Below are 21,085 nucleotides of genomic sequence, written 5' to 3'. Positions count from 1 at the left end.
GATCTTTTTTAATTTAAAGTTAAGTTCAAGGTTAAAACCTGTGTTAAGTACTTAAAAAAATTGAAAAGATACTGTAAAGCTACTTTAAATTTGTTTTTAAATAAATAAATATTTTTATGACAAACAAAAATTATCTATAGGATATATTTTTTAAGTCATATCAAAATTTTACTACTTAACATGTTTAAATTAATAAAATTTCCAGGTTGATCAAGACTTTTTAGTGATTTTTGTTCAAACTTCTAGAATTTTCCAGGTTTATTTTTAAAGTTTCTCAAATTCCAGGTTTTTCAAGATTTTTAGCCTAAATTGCAACATTCCAGTTTTTTCCAGGTTTTTAGGTTTTTTGACAGCCCTGTAAATAATACTTGTAGCTAAACATTATAAAACTAAGCATAATAATGAATGAACATATTTTTATTAATAAACAGTTGCAGATACTAAAAAACATACAAAAAACACCACTATAAATTTGGTCAAAACTTTTACACAAAAACTAAATCTAACAGGAATATATCTTAAGAATATCTAAAATAATATTATAATTTCTAATTACTTAGAATTCGAATCAAAAATATAATTACAAGTATTAACATTGTTTCTTAATAAAAGACTTTTACAATAGAAACAAGAAACACAAATGTCTACATGTTAGCCAGCAAGGCTTGAAAGCTTGCACTGCCCAAACTCAATATACATATAGCTTAAGATATATTTCTATAGATTTATTTTAAGTTTTTTCAAGATAATTAAGTATTCAACTAAGTTAAGTGCAACTGGTGTTCCATTACACTTCTTACTTCGTTTAGGTGTTACTTAAATAATAAACTTACAAGGTCACTTGAATGTTTACAATATATAACTCACCTACACAAATAACCACAACTAAGTCTTAACTTAACCTATACTAAATGCTGATATTAGGTGAACCTTTGTTGAAACATTAAGACTTTGTTAAGTATATAATCTTTATTTTCTTAAATTAAAAGAAAACTAATGAAAACTGGTGAAAAGTTTAAAGTATACTATAAAATAACTTTTAGGGTCATAAGGTGATCCAAAACTTTTTTTTAACTATAGTTTGTTCTTATGAAAGCAATTAAATTTATACTACTACTTTAAGAACAAAAACAACAATTACCTCTACACAAAAAGTTTTTTTAAAATATCTCATTCAACATATGAAATTAAAGTTTTTTATGACCAATTTTCTTAGAATTCTGACAAGTTTATTAATATATACCTTCTTCATTAAAAAAAATTAACTTGAAATTTTGTGTTAAAAGAATTGTACTTTTAGATAATACATACAGTTTGTAGAAATAGATTTTTTTTTAACTTACGTCTTGATATTTTTTTTCTTATTCATTTTATATCATACTGTAATAAGTAAACCATAACAGTTAAGAGAATTTTGTAATTAAATAAAAAAAAGTAATACAAACTCTAAGAAACTTCAAAAATTAGAGTTTCAAGTTAAATGGCACATAACTAGCTTTACCCACAGTTTACTAAACAATCTTTAAATCTTATTAAACATTGCCACTGAATTTTAGTTTTAGTTACTTTTTAGTTTTAACTAATCAAATTTATTATACACTATACATCAAGTCTATAACAGAATATCAGGTGCAACCATTCCAAGTGCTTCCACCACTTTCTGTGGTTAGTTTATATACGGGGTTATAATTTTATATTATGGTTTTATACAAACTTATTACTTATAACAGTTAATTGAGTACAAAGATGACAAATTAGGGACACATACTATTCACTATTTAGTTTTGAGAAACTAATACTAAAGCAAGCATGTTTGTAAAGTGCTCTTTAGTACTTCTGCTCTTATACTTTTAGATTTCCTTTTGTATGGATATTTTAAGTATGAATTGTATTTATACTCTAATAACAGGTGTTTACATAGTAAGTAAATAATTTTTATAATCAATTCTGTTTTAAATTTTACTTACTTGATAACAACTTCCACCTTGTTCAACCTTTTGAACAAACCACTTACAAACATAAATTAACAATAAGATTAAAAATAAATAAAACTTACTATTAAATACTGTTATTCAACTTCATTGCAGAACTTATAACAATGTGATAAAACTCTACTACATATGTTTTACATAACTAATTATTATTTATTAATTTATCTTTATTATTATTTAATATGTACCAATTTGACAACTGCAATTTTTTTAACTAAAGTTTAAAAATACTAAAGAATCAGATTTTAAAACATCTCACTTCTAGGTTAACATTTTTATAACCTCATTTATACATTAATTTTTCAAGTACTTGTTTAAAATGCCTATGATTGACTACAATTAAACCATTAAGTATGTCTTCTTCTAAAAATTCTATAAAATAAAAATAAACTTTGATGTCAATATATTCTCCATCCCATATAACAGGAATGTACTTGATTATTATTTAAATTTGATGGAAAGTTTTGAGCTATAATCACTGTTCATTCAAGCGTTTAAGAGAAAGCTTACAAGGTCATGTGATATACTGATGCAATATAATTACAGTCAAAATAAGAAGAAAAAAAGAGTGAATACAAGAATTTACTTACATAATGTAGCATAAATTTAAGAACGTAGCTATATAAACTAGCCACAGAAGTTGGTAAAATATTCTAGCCATAGCCTGCTGCAGTAGACATGATATTCAAGAATAGACATCTATATTGTTTGGTTGTTTTGTATTAACTTTTAAGTTAACGATGTTTTTATCTAATAAACATGTTTATAATCTTAGTTTCAAGCAGTTAGTTCTCATTTAAATTTAAACATTCTCAATGTATAATTAACGTTAGATTTAACTCTTGTGTAAACTTTAAAGAATTTTTTAAACTTGATTTTTTTTAATACATTTGTTAGTGTTTGCAATTGTTCTTTAAAACAACAGTTCATTCATTGTCATGCCTAGTTTTATATAGAGTAGCCCAAAGTATTATTTAATATCGGCATTAAGTATATGTTAAGTTTATTATTTAAGTAACCTACATCCATAGACTACAATTAATGGTACAATAGGTTACATCGACATTTCTTATAAATTTAATATAAACACCTTACCTTTAAAACAGCGTTTCAAAAGTGGGCCATAGGGTGAACATAAATTGAAACTCACACTAGGTATTCTGGAGTTGATAGTAAAGAGCAAAAAATAATATTCAGGGGTACTTTAAGAAATTACTCTACATATTTAGGAAATTTTTAAAGTTTAAGGGGTCACAAGCTAAAAAAATAGAAAGCCATGAGGCCTTACTTTTACTAGATGGTGAAAAAAGAAGAACAAAAGGTTTTTGGTATATTTAAGATAAGTTTTCAAGAAATCTTGTTGGAGGTGGCCATAGCTTTTTTATTTTTTAAATGGGGGCCTTATGAAAAAAAGTTTGGGAAGTGATCAACTAAGGTATGTAAATTTGTTAATCAATTAAAATAAAAAACAATTTGTATAAGGATACTTTTTTGCAAATGAAACACTGAAAGAACTTCCTTCATAAAACGTGCTTCTTTATTCAAAAAAACTTCTATAAACGGGGGTTTTCCTTTGAGCGAAAAACTAGACCAGGGATGTTTTGTTTGCTTCACAATCCGTACAACAACTCTTGTGGAACATCACCGACAGCAATCAAAGTAATAAACTGTACAGTAACCTCTCGCTAATTAATGCACATTATATCCACAGAAAATACGTAAAGATACGAGAGATTGTAAAGATACAAGAGGTACCAAATATACCTACTATTATGGCTGTTTTTTGATATTGCTGTTAATTGAAAGCAGACTGGAGACTTCCCCACTTTTGACAATTTATTTTTTTTATTTATATATGTGAAAACAAAAGATAAAACTAACCAAATATTAAAAAAAAGATTAAAAACTTATATAAAATAATAATATTGTAGAAAAATTTTACGATATTTAGATAAGTTAAATTTATATTTATTTTTATTTACATATGAATTATTTGGTACTTAACATTTATATTCTATTCTTCTAACTAGTGATATGTTTAATAAAAAAACAATTGGTATTTGTGCTAAGTGTAAGCTCTATATTTACTTAGTATCACTGATAGTTTTTGCTAGGAAGTTTCATTAGATTTCTTTTTTAAATTTTTTTTATATATAAGAAAAAAGTGGTGTATTATTTATTTGTGTTTTAACTCTCATTATTTCACTATACTTTCATCATTTAACACAGTCATATTTATTTCAGAATTTTAATTTTAATCTCTTATTGTTAACAAAACTTCTGGTATACTGATATATAACTAAATGGTTTTCAATTAGTCTAAAGATATAGAAAGGTAAGTAAGCATTTAAAATCATATTTTAAATTAAAAAATACAATAAACCTAATTTGTGCAATTTAAATGATTTTTTTTTTTTCTATTGTTTAAGAATTCTAAAATGCGTAACTAAACGAGAATGCGTAACGTCACGAATGCGTAAAGATGCGAGAGGTTACTGTAATTAATATCTTTGTTAACAAAAAGTTTTTGTATAAGTTCAATTGTTTCAAGGTAAAATTTAAATTTCCATCATTTCGACTATTTTTTTTCCAAAATCTTATCCATTACTTTGATAGCTGTCGGTGATGTTCCATAAAAGTTGTTGTACGGATTGTGAAGCAAACAAAAAATCCCTGGTGTAATTTTTCGCTCAAAGGAAAACCCCCGTTTACAGAAGTTTTTTGAATATAGAAGCACGTTTTATGAAGGAAGTTCTTTGTTTCATTTGCAAAAGAGTATCCTTATACAAGTTGTTTTTCAATTTAATTAACAAATTTACATACATTAGATGAGGACTTCCCAAACTTTTTTTCATAAGGTCCTCATTTAAAAAACTAAAAAGCTATGGCCACCTTAAACAAGATTTCTTGAAAAACTTCCCTTAAATATATCTAAAACCTTGTTTCTTCTTTTTTCACCATATAGTAAAAGTAATGCCTCATGGCTTTCTATTGTTTCAGCTTGTGACCCCATAAACTTTAACAACATTTTCTAAATATGTAGTGTAATTTTCTAAAATACCCCTAATTATTATTTTCTGCTCTTCACTATCAGCTCTAGTATACCTAGTGTGAGTTTCAATTTATAATCCCCCTTTGGCTAACTTTGGAAAACGCTGTTATAAAAGTAAGATGTTTATATTAACTTTATTAGAAATGCGATGTAACCTATTGTAACCATTAATTGTAGTCTATGGATGTAGGTAACTTAAATAATAAACTTAACATATACTTAATGCTGATATTAAATAATACTTTGGGCTACTCTATATAAAACTAGGCATGACAATGAATGAACTGTTGTTTTAAAGAACAATTGCAAACACTAACAAATGTATTAAAAAAAATCAAGTTTAAAAAATTCTTTAAAGTTTACACAAGAGTTAAATCTAACGTTAATTATACATTGAGAATGTTTAAATTTAAATGAGAATAAACTGCTTGAAACTAAGATTATAAACATGTTTATTAAATAAAAACATTGTTAACTTAAAAGTTAATACAAAACAACTAAACAATATAGATGTCTATTCTTGAATATCATGTCTACTGCAGCAGGCTATTGCTAGAATATTCTACCAATTTCTGTGGCTAGTTTATATAGAAACGTTCTTAAATTAATGCTTAATTATATTAGTAAATTCTTGTATTCACACTTTTTTTTTTCTCCTTAACTTGACTGTAATAATATTGCATCAGTATATTACTTGACCTTTGAACTTTCTCTTAAACGCTGGAATGAACAGTGATTATAGCTCAAAACTTTCCATCAAATTTAAACAATAATCAAGTACAATTCTGTTTTATGGGATGGAGAATATATTGACATCAAAGTTTCTTTTTATTTTATAGAACTTTGAGAAGTAGACATACTTAATGGTTCAATTGTAGTCAATCATAGGCATTTTAAACAAGTACTTGAATAATAAATGTATAAATGAGGTTATAAAAATGTTAACCTAGAAGTGAGACGTTTTAATATCTGATTCTTTAGTATTTTTAAACTTTACTTAAAAAAATTACAGTTGTCAACTTGGTACATATTAACTAATAATAAAGATAAATTAATAAATAATAATTAGTTATGTAAAACATAAGTAGTAGAGTTTTATCACATTGTTATAAGTTCTGCAATGAAATTGAATAACAGTATTTAATAGTAAGTTTTATTTATTTTTAATCTTATTGTTAATTAATGTTTGTAAGTGGATTATTCAAAAGGTTGAACAAGGTGGAAATTGTTATCAAGTAAATAAAATTTAAATCAGAATTGATTATGAAAATTATTAACTTACTATGTAAACACCTGTTATTAGAGTATAAATACAATGCATACTTAAAATATCCATACAAAAGGAAATCTAAAAGTATAAGAACAGAAGTACTAAAGAGCACTTTACAAACATTTTTGCTTTATAGTTTCTCAAAACTAAATAGTGAATAGTTTGTGTCCCTATTTATCATCTTTGTACTCAATTAACTGTTATAAGCTTATAAGTTTGTATAAAACCATAATATGAAATTATAACCCTGTATATAAACTAACCACAGAAAGTGGTGGAAGCACTTGGAATGGTTGCACCTGATATTCTGTTATAGACTTAATGTATAGTGTATAATAAATTTGATTTGATAAAAATAAAAAGTAACTAAAACTAAAACTCAGTGGCAATGTTTAATAAGATTTAAAGACTGTTTAGTAAACTGTGGGTAAAGCTAATTATGTGTCATTTAACTTGAAACTCTTTTTTTTGAAGTTTCTTATAGTTTGTATTACTTGGTTTTATTTAATTAAAAAAATATCATAACTTTCAGAGTTTGGTAAATAAAATAAACACTCAATGGTAGTTTTGCTGCATAAACAGCACATTTTATAAAATAATTGGTTATTTTTTTATTAAAAAATAAGAAAATTAAAACTTTATGAAAAATAATTGAACAAGTTTAGAAAGTTTAAATAGTTTTTATAAGAAGCCCAAATAAAAAGGCTAAATAGTCTGTTTTTAAAATTTTATCTGTTTTTTTCTGTTTTGTAGCTCATTGTATTAAAACTTGCTCAGTGTAGTAAGAATAAAATTTTTAACAATATGCAGGAAAAAGAATGAATAAAATAAACAAAAAATTTCATAAATTAAGTTTAAAAAAAATATATTTCTACAAACTGTTAGTATTATTTAAAAATACATTTCTTTTATTACAAAATTTGAATTTTATTTTTTTTAATGAAGAAGGTATATTTCTAATAAACTTGTCAGAACTCTATGAAAATTGGTCATAAAAAACTTTAATATCATATGGTTTAATGGAATATTAAATAAAAACGTTTTGTGTTGAGGCAATAGTTTTTTTTGTTCTAAAAATAGTAGTATACACTTACTTTAAGCTTTCATAAAAACAAGCTTTAGTTATAAAAAAATTAGGATCTTCCTATGACCCTTTAAGTTATGTTTCAGTATACTTTAAGTTTTTTACCAGTTTTCATTATTTTTCTTCTTATTTAAAAATTATAGTGTTAATATACAAAAGATAACCCTTAATGTTACCATAAAAGATCTTTAAATATCAACATTTAGTATAAATAAAACTTAATTTTAGTCTATTTTGTAGAAGTGATATATATTCTTACCATTCAAGTAACCTTGTAAGTTTATTATTTAAGTAACATCTACACCAAGTACTTGATTTTGTGGAACAAAGTTAAAGTTAGGATAAAATAAATCTGATGAAATATATCTTAATCTATAGCCTTATGTATATTGAGTTTTGGCAGTGCAAGCTTTCAAGCCTTGCTGCTGCTAACATGAAGACATTTGTATTTCTTGTTTCTATTGTAAAGATATTTTTAATTTATTACTTTTATTTTGTTACTCATAAGTAGTTAGAAAGTATAATATTATTTTATATATTCTTAAAGTATATTCCTGTTAGATTTAATTTTTGTTTAAAAGTTTTGACCACATTTAAAGTGGTGTTTTTTGTATGTTTGTTAGTACTTGCAACTGTATTTTAATATAAAATACGTTCATTCATTATTATGCCTAGTTTTATAAAGTTTAGCCACAAGTATTATTTACAAGGCTGTCAAAAAACCTTAAAATTTGGGAAAAACTGGAATCTTACAACTTAGGCTAAAAATCTGGAAAAACATTGAATTTGAGAAACTTTGAAAATAAAATTGGAAAATTCTGGAATTTAAAAAAATCTTGAACAACCTGGAAATTTTAACAATTTAAACATGTTAAGTAGTATAATTTTGATATAACTCAATAATCTATCCTAAGGATAAATTTTTTTGTCATCAACAAATATTTTTTTGTTTAAAAACAAATTTGAAGAAGCTTAACAGTATCTTTTCAATTTTTTCCTAAACTATTTAACACAGGTTTTTACCTTGAACTTAACTTTAAATTAAAAAAATGACCCAAAAGTTTACGTTTAAAAACCTGAAGGAAATTTTGAAAACCTGGGGAAAGTTTGCAAAAAATATTTGGTAATCATGTATTTAATAACTGTATTAATTAAAGGTGATTTTTTGTGCTTATTAGTATGGTTGTCTAACATACAATAACCATTATATGTTATTAACCAATATCTATAGCTTATAGTGTATTGAGGTATATATCTTATAAATATAAATGTCTGATTTCATACTTGAATACTAACAAATGTATGTTATGTATTATTATTATTTATAGTAATGTAATGCCAATTTATTTGAATAATAGTATATTTATTTAATTATTTTTTTATATAAACTATCATCAGATATTTTTTTATTAATGCATTGAAGTTTTCTAGTAATAATATGTTATCTATGATGAACATAACCATATATCATAAGTACATTATAATGTTTTTTAATTTGTCCTACAGCATCTAAACTTTTAATTAATGACCATAGTTATATTTATAAATTGTAATGTACCCCTGGAGCTTTTAGGCCTTTTAGGAGCTTATAGGCATATATTATTATTATATTAATTATATTTTGTTTTAATACAAAAAAATTGCCAGGCTTCATAAAATGTCTGCTTTGAATTTAGTAATCATATTGAATAGCTATGTACCTAATTAGTTTACACACTTCTAAGTTCCAATATCTAATATTATCATACTTACATACAGACCTCATTAAACAAATAAATATCACTTCATTAAGCAAACAAAATTAATAAAAACTTACAAACTTAATATTTTGATAATTATCTACAGCTATCATTGTAAAGTAAACAAACAAAATGCTTAGATGTAGACCAGCGGACTCTTATGAAAAAATTGAGAAGATCGGACAAGGCACTTTTGGGTTAGTTAAAGTTTATTTTTCAAATTTCGGGCGTTTCTTTACACTGGTTGTATATCATACTAGAAATTGCAATTGATTTTCTTATTTGCAGTTTTAAAGTAACATCATATTTCTTTTCGGTATTTAATGATCATTTCAATGAGAGCAGAGTATGTATATTTACAAAATTATTAAAACCAACTTAAAAACTTTCATAAGAAACTTGAACTTAAGAAATTTTAAAAAAGCCTGGAAAAACAAGAAACTTTAGATAATTTTAAAATGTATAGTGTAGAAACTTCTTTATGTACAAAATTCTATTATGAAAGAAAAATATCAATTTTTTTCAACACGTTTAAAGTAGCTTTGCAGTTTCTTTTCAACAACTTTTTTTACCTTAAATATAATTATATACTGTAAACTGAAAAATTGTTCTTAAATAAATCTAGAATATTTTACTGTAAAAACCTTTGGCAACCCTATACATATATATATAGAATTAGAAAAGTTTAAGGCAAAGAAAGTATATATTAACAAATAATAACAATATACTTAACAGAAATTACGTTTGTTATTTTAAATAAACAGAGTAGTGTTCAAAGCAAGGGACAAAGCAACTAGAAATGTTGTAGCGTTGAAAAAAGTTGTCTTGGAAAATGAAAAAGAAGGGGTTTGTGTTAAAAATACATTTACTATATTTAATAGTATTATATTTAGTTTTTTCATTATATGTTATTCTATGTTTACAGTTCTTATATTGTAGTTGGTATTATTATAATATTTTTATATTATTAATTTTAGTTTTTTAACAACTGGTTGCGTTAAAAAAAAATATTGTTGATAAAAAAGGGATGGTATAATTATTGAAAATAGTTTGTTTAGTTAGAATTTAATTAAAAAAAAGTAGTACAGATTAAAAAACAAATTGTTATGGTAAGGAATATTTTTAGTTTCAAACTAATTAAATTTTCTTTAAACCTAGGGTAAAATTTATTTTTACAAGTGGTAAGGGTTAGTATTGTCGTAATAATTAAAGTATTTTTTATTTGTTTGTAATGTTATTGTACTAATAAAAAATTCGAAAACTATTTATTTTGAGTTTAATATTAAATTACTTTTATAAGTAACAAAACAGTAAAATAATTTAGCAGATAGTGTTGTAGCTTTAGATTATTCAACTCACTCATAAAATAAACCTGTATTAAAATAAAGGTGTTAATTTTATTATATGAAAAAATCATATGAAGCTGCAAAAGCTATTAGTGAGTCAAAACTATTTTACTTTAGTCAATTTTTTTTTGTTAAAATGCTATGTAAAGTATGTAAGCATTATTTTATAAACTTATCAAATCATCAGTTTTTATAACCGCGTTGAAAGGTATTAGTTTAACTATAACAGGAATTAGAATCCTGAAAAACAAGTTTGACAATTTAGGCTAAAAACAACTGGAATTTAAAAAAATCGGAAATAAAAAGGAATATTGAACCAAATCACTAAAAAAGCTAAAACTTTAAAGAAAAGTCACAGACAAACCTGGAATTTTAAACAAAATATAATAAAGGCTGGAATGGCCTGAAATAATAAATAGTTTTTACATTTTTATCAGTAAAACTTTAATTTAACACGAAAAATCTATCATGTAGATATTTTTTGTCATTATCACATTTTTTTTTGTTAACAACACATTTAAATTAGCTTTACAGTGTCATTAAAAAATTGTTATACTATTTAACAGAGCATTTTACGTTAAATGTAACATTAAATTAAAAACAGAGATAGAAACAAGTACTTTTAAAAACCTGGAAAAAGCTTAGAAAACGTTAAAGAAATTTCTACAAAACACTTAGCAACCCTGTCTAGATTTATTTAATAATTTTAACGAAGCATAAGACTTTTAAATTTTATAATTTTTGTTACTAAATATGATTTACATAATTTTTTTTTAAATTAGTTTTTTATAGTTTTTAAATATTAATTATGAAAAGTAATTGAGTGTTGTGATGACTTAAACTAGTATTCACACAACTAAGATTAGTACTTTATTTGTATTTTATCAAAATGACAGTCTCATTATTCCGCTGAGAGCTATCAAAATCTTGCAAGAATGTATTTCTTTGTTTTAAAAAGCAAACCTTAAAGTTTCAAACATCAGAATATACAATTTTGTATACTATTTTTTTTGTTTATCAGTTTTTAATTACTGCTCTGAGAAAGATCAAAGTCATGCAATTGTCTATCTTTCTCTAAGAATAGGCAACTTTTTATATTTTTTATATAAATCTATAGGGAAAACATAGTTTAATGATTTTTTTCACAACAGTTTCCAATTACTGCTCTGAGGGAGATAAAAATCTTGCAAGCTCTCCATCATAAAAATGTGGTGGATTTGATTGAAGTTGTCAGATCTAAAACTACAACCCTAAACAAGTATGTTTATGTAATTTTGTTGACTATCAATAAATTGTTAACATTTGTAAATTTTGTGCAATTTTGTACGCTTGTGCAAATTAGACAGCTAACCTATGTCACTTATATAAAAAATTTTGTATTCTGCGAAATTTGTTAATAAAATATTTTGTATAAATCTAAAAAGTAACAATTTAATGAAAATTGGTGTATTGTTAATATAGTAGTGTGTAGTACAAACCACAAAAAATATTAAAGAGTGCAAAAAAAAAAACATGGAATCTTAGAAAAGCCTGGAATTGATAGTTTTTGCTAAAAAACCTAGAAAAACATAAAATTAAAAAATTTTAAACTAACAACCTGGAAATTCGAACAAAATTCACTAAAACCTGGAAAAATTTGGAATTATAAGCAACTTTTAAATTTTAAGTAGTTAAATTTTAACTTGACACATATTATCTATCGTAAAGATAAAAAAAAAATTAGAATCAAAATTCCTTTTAATAAAAACACATTTAAAGAAGCTTTAAGATATTCATTTAATGAATAATGATAAAATACAATTTTAGTGACAAACTACTTATACTGTTGTATTTTTAGTATCAACAATTTGTTTTTCCTTCAGATTTGGAAGCGTTTATTTGGTGTTGGAATTTTGCCAACACGATTTGGCAGGTCTTCTCTGCAATAAAAATGTAACGTTTTCACTCGGAGAAATTAAAAATGTTAGTATATTTACAAGTTTTCACTTGGTAAAATAAAAAAATTTTTTTAAATTATAAATAATGTATGTAGAGTTGCAGAAAATCATGAAATTCGACAATTTAGGCAAAAATACCTAAAAAAACTAAGAACCTTAAAACATTGAAAACAGCTGAAAATAAAAGGATTTTTAAACAAAAGTCAATAAAATACGAGGAAACCCTAGATTTTTAAACTATTTTTACATGTTAAGTAACGAAATTTCCACAAAGTTCAAAGAATTTATCAAAAAATTAAAATTTTTGTTTCACTTAAAAGTTTCTTTTATTAAAAAATACCTTTTAAGTAGCTTTAAAGTATCTTTTCTATGCTGCTATACTATTTAAGACTACTTTTTTAACTTAAGATAACTTTATAAGAAAAATGGACCAAAAATTGGTTTTTTATAAAATTGGAAGAAAATCATAAATCCTTTTGCACTCCATGTGAAAAAGCATGCATTATTTGGTGTTCTAAATTATTCATTATAAATTGTATAAATAATTTTAACTGATATAAACCTAGTAGCCTGTAAAATGACAGTGATAAGCTTGGATTTATAAAATTAGTTTTAAAGCAACAGAAATAAGTAAAAATAAAGTGGTTTAAAACTTTATTTTTAAAATTATTTCAAGTTTGCTAATAATTTAGGAATTCACATCAATTTTAGTTAAATATTTTGTGTAGACACACTAATTACTGGTACTACAAAACTTTAGTTGTAACTATTTAGTTTAATAAGGAGCTCTAGAATATTATTATAATAATAAATTAAAATATTTACTATCATATATTTGTATATGTAAAATATATAATGTAACAAAGTTCTTATTCTAATTATTCTAAAATGTTAGATTAATAACATAAAATAATATTATTCTAATGTTAATAGATACATGTACAGTAACTGATATAAGTTTCTTTATTTTACACATAAACAAGTAATGTACAAACTATTAGAAGGATTATTCTATTCTAAATGCTTGTTGATAAATAATTTGAATAATGTTAAATACAGATGAACTTCTTAATTAATTTACATAAACAAATAATGTACTAATTACTAGAAGGAATTTTTTACTTGCATTATAACAACTATAGGTAAAAGAATGATATAAACATATAGTTTTTGTTATTTAAACAGATAATGTACCAACTATTTGAAGGATTATTTTACATGCATCGCAATAAAGTGATACATCGAGATATGAAAGCAGCCAACGTTCTCATTACAAAAGATGGAACACTCAAACTTGCTGATTTCGGATTAGCTAGGTTAGAAAAAAATTATCAATATAAAAATGAGTTATTGGTCATTACAAAAGACGGAATACTGAATCTCGCTGATTTTTTTAAGCTAGGTTAGGAAAAAGTAAAAAAAAATTATTGGTCATTACAATATAATGATTTCGGCCTTGCTAGGTTATAATTAGTTGTTCATTTACAAGTAAGATGATTTTTACAAAACATGGCTCAATAAAACTTGCTAATTTTGGATTAGCTAGATTATTATTAGTCGATTTTGCAATATAACATATTGCAGAGTAGCTTGTTTAATTTTAAACTATTAATACCTTTACACATATTTTTAGAAGGTTATAGCTACGAAAATAAATTTAAATTGATTTTCAAATTGTATTTTTGGTTGGCTAGGTTAATATTTATACTTATCAGCCTAACTTTAGAGTTGATCAAGTTTACTCTTTTAGGAGGGTATAGCTATGAAAATAATTATGATATAAAACTTAAAATAAACTTAAGTTGTTAGCGTCAGAATAGTTTTTAATTTTTGAATCAGCCGTCTAGTTAAACCCCAAAAACAATTGTTCTAAATCTTGATACCATTATTAAAAACTATTTCTTTTCAAAAATTGTTATATGATTAATCAATTAGCCTTAAAGACTGGCTAATTCAGGCTAGTCTGAATTTTAAGTCACATCTCAGCCTTGTTTTAAGTTTTTTGCAAAGCTCAGGAAATTTCTGATGTGTTTCCTAAATCTGTGGTTGATTTCTGTTAGGTTTTTCTGTTATTATTGTAATATTGTAAGTGTTGAAGTTTTTTAAACTGTTATTTTTTCGAATTTTGTTCTTGTTACATTTAAAATTCTTTTAAATAAACAAATCTGACTTAGACTAGTTATTTTACTTAAAAACAACTTGCTAAATGTTTATTGTTATTTTATACCTGAAAATTGTTAACAGCTAATCGTTTTATATTAAAAGCTGTAATAATAACTTTAAAAAATCTAATTATAATTTATTTTAAACCCTTAATCCAATAATTGAATTTTTTTTATCATTTTTTAAATATTTAAAACTATATAAAAAAAATGGAAACCAATAAAAAAGTTAAAAAACAATTAATTAAAAATTCTATGTATATTTATTACAATCAGACATGTTTAAATCAATTGAATTAAATAAAGTGCTTTTTGGCTATTTCTTTAACTTTTTGTGAAAACTTTACAAATCTGTGAAAAAGAAAACACGAAAATATTTAAAAAACTTCTAACATCGAGAAAGCAAGTAACAACATTGTCAATAAATACAAAAAATATATATTTGTTTTTTTTTTGTTTTATAACAGTTATAATGATTAATAAGTAATGAGTTAAAAATTTCTGTAAAAAAAGAAAGTTTATCAGGTTGTTTTATTTTAGATTTATATTGTTTGTAAAAGTAAGTAAAATATTCAAAAAATTAATAAATTTCGAGCAGATGACTTAAAAACTTTTTGTAGTAGTTTTAATTAAGAAAAACCAGTACAAATTGACAAAACAAAAATTATATTTTCCATAGCTATGGCCTTCTGTTAAAATTTTTAAGTGAATTAAATATTTAATATGAACAGAGATAAAAATAAATACAGTTATGGATTCACCTTTAACTAGTTATTTAGACTTAAAAAACGTTTTATAATCAGTTTAATTCAATTTTGTCCTTCAGCTATTAACCAAGATATTTAAATTTAATTTGTTTAATAGTGTTACTCCAATCTCAGTCCCTATAATATATAAAACTGTTACTAGTTCATTTCTTCTGATATAAAAAATAATAATATAAATTTACTAACACCTATGTAATGCACATAAAACAACTAGAACAATTATTTTTCACTAAAACCGACACATATAACCAGCAAAACTTAAGTTGTTAATATTAAGTAAGTGTTGTATATACGACTATTTAGCAGAATTTGCAAATTAAACATACAAACTGATTATGATTAATAAATATTTTTTTTCTGAAATGACGTAATGTTTTAAAATATAATTTTCAAATATTGTAGTTTAAAAGAGCTAACATTACCATTTAAACATTTATGTATTGTATTTATAAATATTAATATAACTTATAACAGCATAATACACAATTAAAAAAAGGAACAAAATAAGTAAAGTAAACAAGCATATTTGAAATGCGTATATATAATATTTATTTCAGAGCATTCACAGTTCGCAAGGAAGGAGAATCGAACAAATACACAAACAGAGTGGTAACTTTGTGGTACAGACCCCCTGAATTATTACTTGGTGAGAATTTTTATCAATTATTTAGAATATGTAGACAGATGTTGTTTTGCATTTATATTTTATATCTGATGGTTGAATAGGTTAGGTAATTGCTTTTATTTAAGAAAGTTATCTTGTTTGTGTTTCTGTCTTATATACCTTAACTCTTACTTGGTGAGTAATTATATACTTTTTTTAAAACTCTTTAGTATTTTTGTTACATCTTAATTACTGTTTAAAGGTTAAAAAAAATACTTGTTTTTTGTCTAGAAATTTTATTAATTGTAATTATAATTTAGCAATGACCATAAATAGTTTAGACGTAACAAAAATTACTGTTTTTATTATTACACTGTTTTTTTTTTATTTACCTTAATTATTAAAAGGCGAAAGAAACTACGGGCCACCAATTGATCTTTGGGGTGCTGGATGTATCATGAGTGAATTGTGGACCAGAGTGCCATTAATGCAGGTTTGTATTTAGTCAACTAATAGGTAAAAAGTAATTAGTGTTTTTTTTTTGCCTTAATGCAGGTTTGGTTAGTTTATTATTATTTTAATTTTAATAACATTGTTAAAAATTAAAAGTGTTTGTATAGTTTTTTCTAGTTACGTTGAAAATAATATCAGGGTTGCAAAAAAACCTGGAATCCTGGAAAAACCTGGAACTTAAGAGGTTAAAAAGAACTTGAATTGTGAACAAAATTCACTTAAAAACCTGGAATTTTTAACAACTTTTACATGTTAAGCAGTGAAATTTCGATTTGACACAAAAATTCTGTCATATAGATAAATAATTTTTGTCATCCCAAGTCTTTTTATTAAAAAACACATCTAAAGAGGCTTTATGGTATCTTTTTAATGTCGTTTTAGTACTTTACAAAGATTTTACCTTAAACTTAACTTAAACTAAAACTATCGAAACGTATACTTTTTAAAACACGGAAAAACTTCATATATTCTGGATAAAATATCTTAATACAGTGGAAACCCTGCCAATTTGACAAAATTTTTAATTAATAGTAACCTAAATTACTAATTTAAGGTTATACTAAATACTAAATCTATAACAGTTATTTGTTTATATATCTATTACTATTTTAATTACTACTAAATATAATTATTATTTCCTCAGGGAAATGTGGAAAAGAACCAACTTGATTTGATAACAAAGTTGTGCGGATCAATTACCCCAGATGTTTGGCCTGGAGTTGACAAATTACAACATTACCAACATTATATTGTGAATGATAAAAAACAACATAACAGGTTATATATAAAAAATAAGTAGATTTATTTGGTGTTGAAAAATCACAATATTATCAACATTATATTGTGAATGATAAAAAACTAAATAACAGGTTATCTTTTTTAATGATAAAAACGTATTCTTTTTTCTGAAGAGCTACATCAACCTCCAGACTATATTTTTAGAAATAGAAAAGTAGGTTGTTTTAATTTTTTTTATTGTATGGAGTTGAAAGATTGCAACATCATTAAGATAAAATTGTAGATAATAAAAAACAACATAACAGGTCATATAATACTTTATCTCAATATAGAGGTTCTTAAGGGTTATAGGGAATAATAAGTTATAGAAGATTAATACAACAAGCGAAACAAAACTTATCTAAATAAAAAATGAACTAAAAAATACAAAAATACATTTTAACTGCATCACACTAAACTAAAACTACAGTTAAATACAAATGATTATAAAATACTAATAAGTATCTTTGAACTTAAGTAGAGAGCATTAGTACTTAAATATAATTGTTTAAAGCTCAACTTTAGCTTACCAATTACTTACAAATTAATGTGTCGAATGCTCATAACTTTCAAAATATTGTTTACTTTTATTTATATCAAAAGCAAAGAAAACTTTTTTTTTAACGTATTCATTGAAAAAAATTAACTCCCTCGAATAAACAATGTTGTTTTGAGAAACTGAGAAAATTATTTTGAGAAAGTTTATCAAACTTTTTTATTGTTACAAATAGTTCTATATATATTCATACGCTTTTAAATTATAAAATTAATTGTTTATTTTATTACAACATTTTAACAACTATTAGTAGGTAAATTTTGTTGAGAAGTTTTGTTGTTGAGAAATTTGATTAATTAAAATGATGAGTCTCAATGAAAAAAAAAACCATAAATGTTGTTTACTTTTAACAAGAGCTGTGAGCAGATAGATGCATGTATTTTTACTTAGCTTAAACAAGAAAAGACGACTAAAAAGGTCTTAATAAATGTTACAAAATAAGTTTTTGCTAGTATTTTTTTTGCTTTCAATAGATATTTGCACCTTTATATACTAAACAAAACAGGCAATAATTAGAATGTGTTTAAGTGATTTGTGCATGAAACCTTCTTCAGGGTCTATTTTCAACAAAAATACTTTGCTCTAATTTGCTTATTAAGTACACAAAGCTATGTTCCAACTTTTAAATAAAACAAAATATCTTATAAATACCAACTCATATGTTTTTATCTAACTACACTTATTTGTAGAAAATAAACCTGGTAATTTCTTTACTTGTGTGACGTAATCAGTTTTTCTCACACATAGTTTTCTTTATTTTTTAATAACATTTGTTTACTTTAAACAGGAAAAGGGTATTGAAAGATAGACTGATGTATAAAATAAGAGATAGGGACGGATTTGATTTGATCGACAAATTGTTGTGTTTAAATCCTAAAAAGGTTAACAAACTTTATATGTATAAAAAAATTACTAGTAGTTTTAATTAGAATATATTAATATGAAAAATTAAGCTCTTGCTTAAGATTGTTAATCAAAATTCACATAAATTATTGTCTTATGTTTGGTGGGTACCTTTATTGCTTGGCATATTAATTAAGTGAACTTGTTTTATTACTGATTTTTACAAAAACATGTTTCTTGCATTTAAAATATTTCAGTGAATACTGTAACATATACAAAATTAATAAAATAAACAACTTATACAAAACTCAACAGAGGATTGACGCCGACGAGGCTTTGAACCACGATTTTTTCTGGAAAGACCCTCTACCTTCTGATTCGCTGAAATGTTTGGAAAATTTGAAGGAGAACAACTTCGAGTTTACCAAGCGTTTACAAAAGGTAATTAAATGTTTTAATATGTTTTATATCTTATAACAGCAACAAAATCATCAGAAGCAAATGTATTTGTTTGATAGTAATAAAAAAAAAGTTTCATTAAAAACTTGAGAATCTCCAGTGAAATTACCAAAACAATATCTGATTAAATGTTTTATTGTAATAAATAGTTTGTTTCAACTTCAAATATCTGCCACAAAATAATCGAAAACACTCAGTAGTTTAATATTGATTGTTTTGTTTCAACTTCAAATATCTTCCACAAAATAATCGAAAACATTCAGTAGTTTAATATTGACTTGTTTCTACTTGCAGGAGCTTGAGAAACTTGAAAAAAAATTCTACGAAGAAGCGGTATTTTGTTGTTTGTATTAATAATAATTAAATTAATTAAGATATTTATTAATAAATTCAAATCTCTGTCACAAAATCACCAGAAAAAAAATTAACTGTTTAATGATGTTTTATGTTTTGTTTCTTTTAGCGACAGGCAATTAACGGACCAAAATCACCAAAAAATGCAGGAGAAAGTTGGTAAATAAAAACGTATATATGAATTTAGTTGTACACACTGAGTTTTAGTTCTTTTAACAGTAATAGCACTTGTTTATTTTCTTCCAAAGTTTAAAACATTGTTTTTAAACCTGGAAAAATGGTGTAAAACCCTAAAATTCTTTAGTCAAAATTTTATATTAAAAAATATAACAAAAGAAATTACCTAAAAATAATTTAATTGACTATTTTTTTGTTATAAAGTTAAAGTTCATTCGTTTTTTATCTGACCTATAATAATAGTAATAAAAAATTTTAATATATTTATATTAGATTAGTATTTTAATCGTATGTGTTCACAAGCAGCTGTTATGACTTAGTTTTTCGTTATATTTTAACCTGTCAATCAAAATAAAGTTTTAAAAATAATCTGAAAAAAACTAAAATAAACTTATGACTAACGCGTGCCAAATATTTATGTTCATTTTTACCTTTTTCAAATACGCGTTATATTTACTTTTTCACGCTGTAACACGGGAATCTCCTTTATAAACCATAGAAAAATGCCCGAAACAAAATAACTTTTGACTCACACTGTTTGTTAATAATCTTTATTGATTATTTGGTTGTTATACAATTTTCCACTCCGCGCAACAATATAAATAATCAGTACAACAATAAAATGTTTCAAGTATTACTTGAAAATAATTAGGATATCAATTATTATACTTTTATTATTTCTATATACTTTTATTGTAAATTATTCACAGGCGGCAAAACAACATCAACACAACAACAGACACCATCCTTACAATTATCACCAGATAAATAATTATAAACAGAAAAAAGAATATTCTTCAAAGCAGTATGAAGAGAGAACTTGGTAGAAATATGATGAAATAGTTCCTGAATGTTTAACTTGTGATTGTCTAGAAGTATAAATTTGTGTGCAGTTATTTTTTAAAGTTGTTTTCTTTACGTTTTCGGTAGCATTTTCCTTCTGTTTGACTAGTATTAGTTTTTAAAAAAGTATCTATCGTATTATTCATCGTACAAATACTAAGTATCTTTTATCTTGTGAATGTGCTAGATTCACATTTTATTTTGTTAATATTCTGATTTTTTTCTATATACGATGTTGGGGCTTAAACTGACTTTAGTGTACTTTAAGTGATAGCAAGTCTTAAAAGAATTTTTTCATTGAAAAATATATTTAGAAAAAGATAATTATTAGATTTTATTTATAGTCCCTTACATGTTATAAATTAAAAAAAAATATTGTGCGGTACTTTTTAGGCAAATTATTTTGATTTATATAGTATATACAGTAATTAAATACTAAGATTATTGAATAAAATTATATTGAAGTCTTTTGTAATGAAAATTAAGTTATTAGTACTTAAGTTGAGTAAAGATTAATTAGAAATTTATTTACAACTGCTCTTATGACTATGCATTAAGTTAGGTTTGATAAAGTGCTGTTTTTTTAACATTTATAAACATACATAAAAATA

At 24.2% G+C, this 21,085-nt stretch overlaps 1 protein-coding gene across 1 annotated transcript; it reads left to right on the top strand.

Moving 5' to 3' along the window:
• The first annotated feature begins 9,268 nt into the window (after positions 1–9,268).
• LOC145829106 (cyclin-dependent kinase 9-like) lies at positions 9,269–20,458 on the top strand. Its single transcript, XM_082936838.1, has 11 exons — positions 9,269–9,333; positions 9,901–9,982; positions 11,634–11,740; positions 12,345–12,444; positions 13,605–13,735; positions 15,906–15,994; positions 16,360–16,445; positions 17,109–17,242; positions 18,586–18,679; positions 18,957–19,082; positions 20,342–20,458. The coding sequence occupies exons 1-11, from the start codon at positions 9,269–9,271 to the stop codon at positions 20,456–20,458; spliced, it is 1,131 nt and encodes a 376-aa protein (XP_082792964.1).
• Positions 20,459–21,085: the final 627 nt, after the last annotated feature.

Source organism: Thalia democratica, chromosome 2, assembly GCF_965202585.1.
Source record: "Thalia democratica chromosome 2, ktThaDemo2.hap1.1, whole genome shotgun sequence".
NCBI lineage: Eukaryota > Metazoa > Chordata > Thaliacea > Salpida > Salpidae > Thalia > Thalia democratica.
This window is presented reverse-complemented; position numbering and strand designations above follow the sequence as displayed.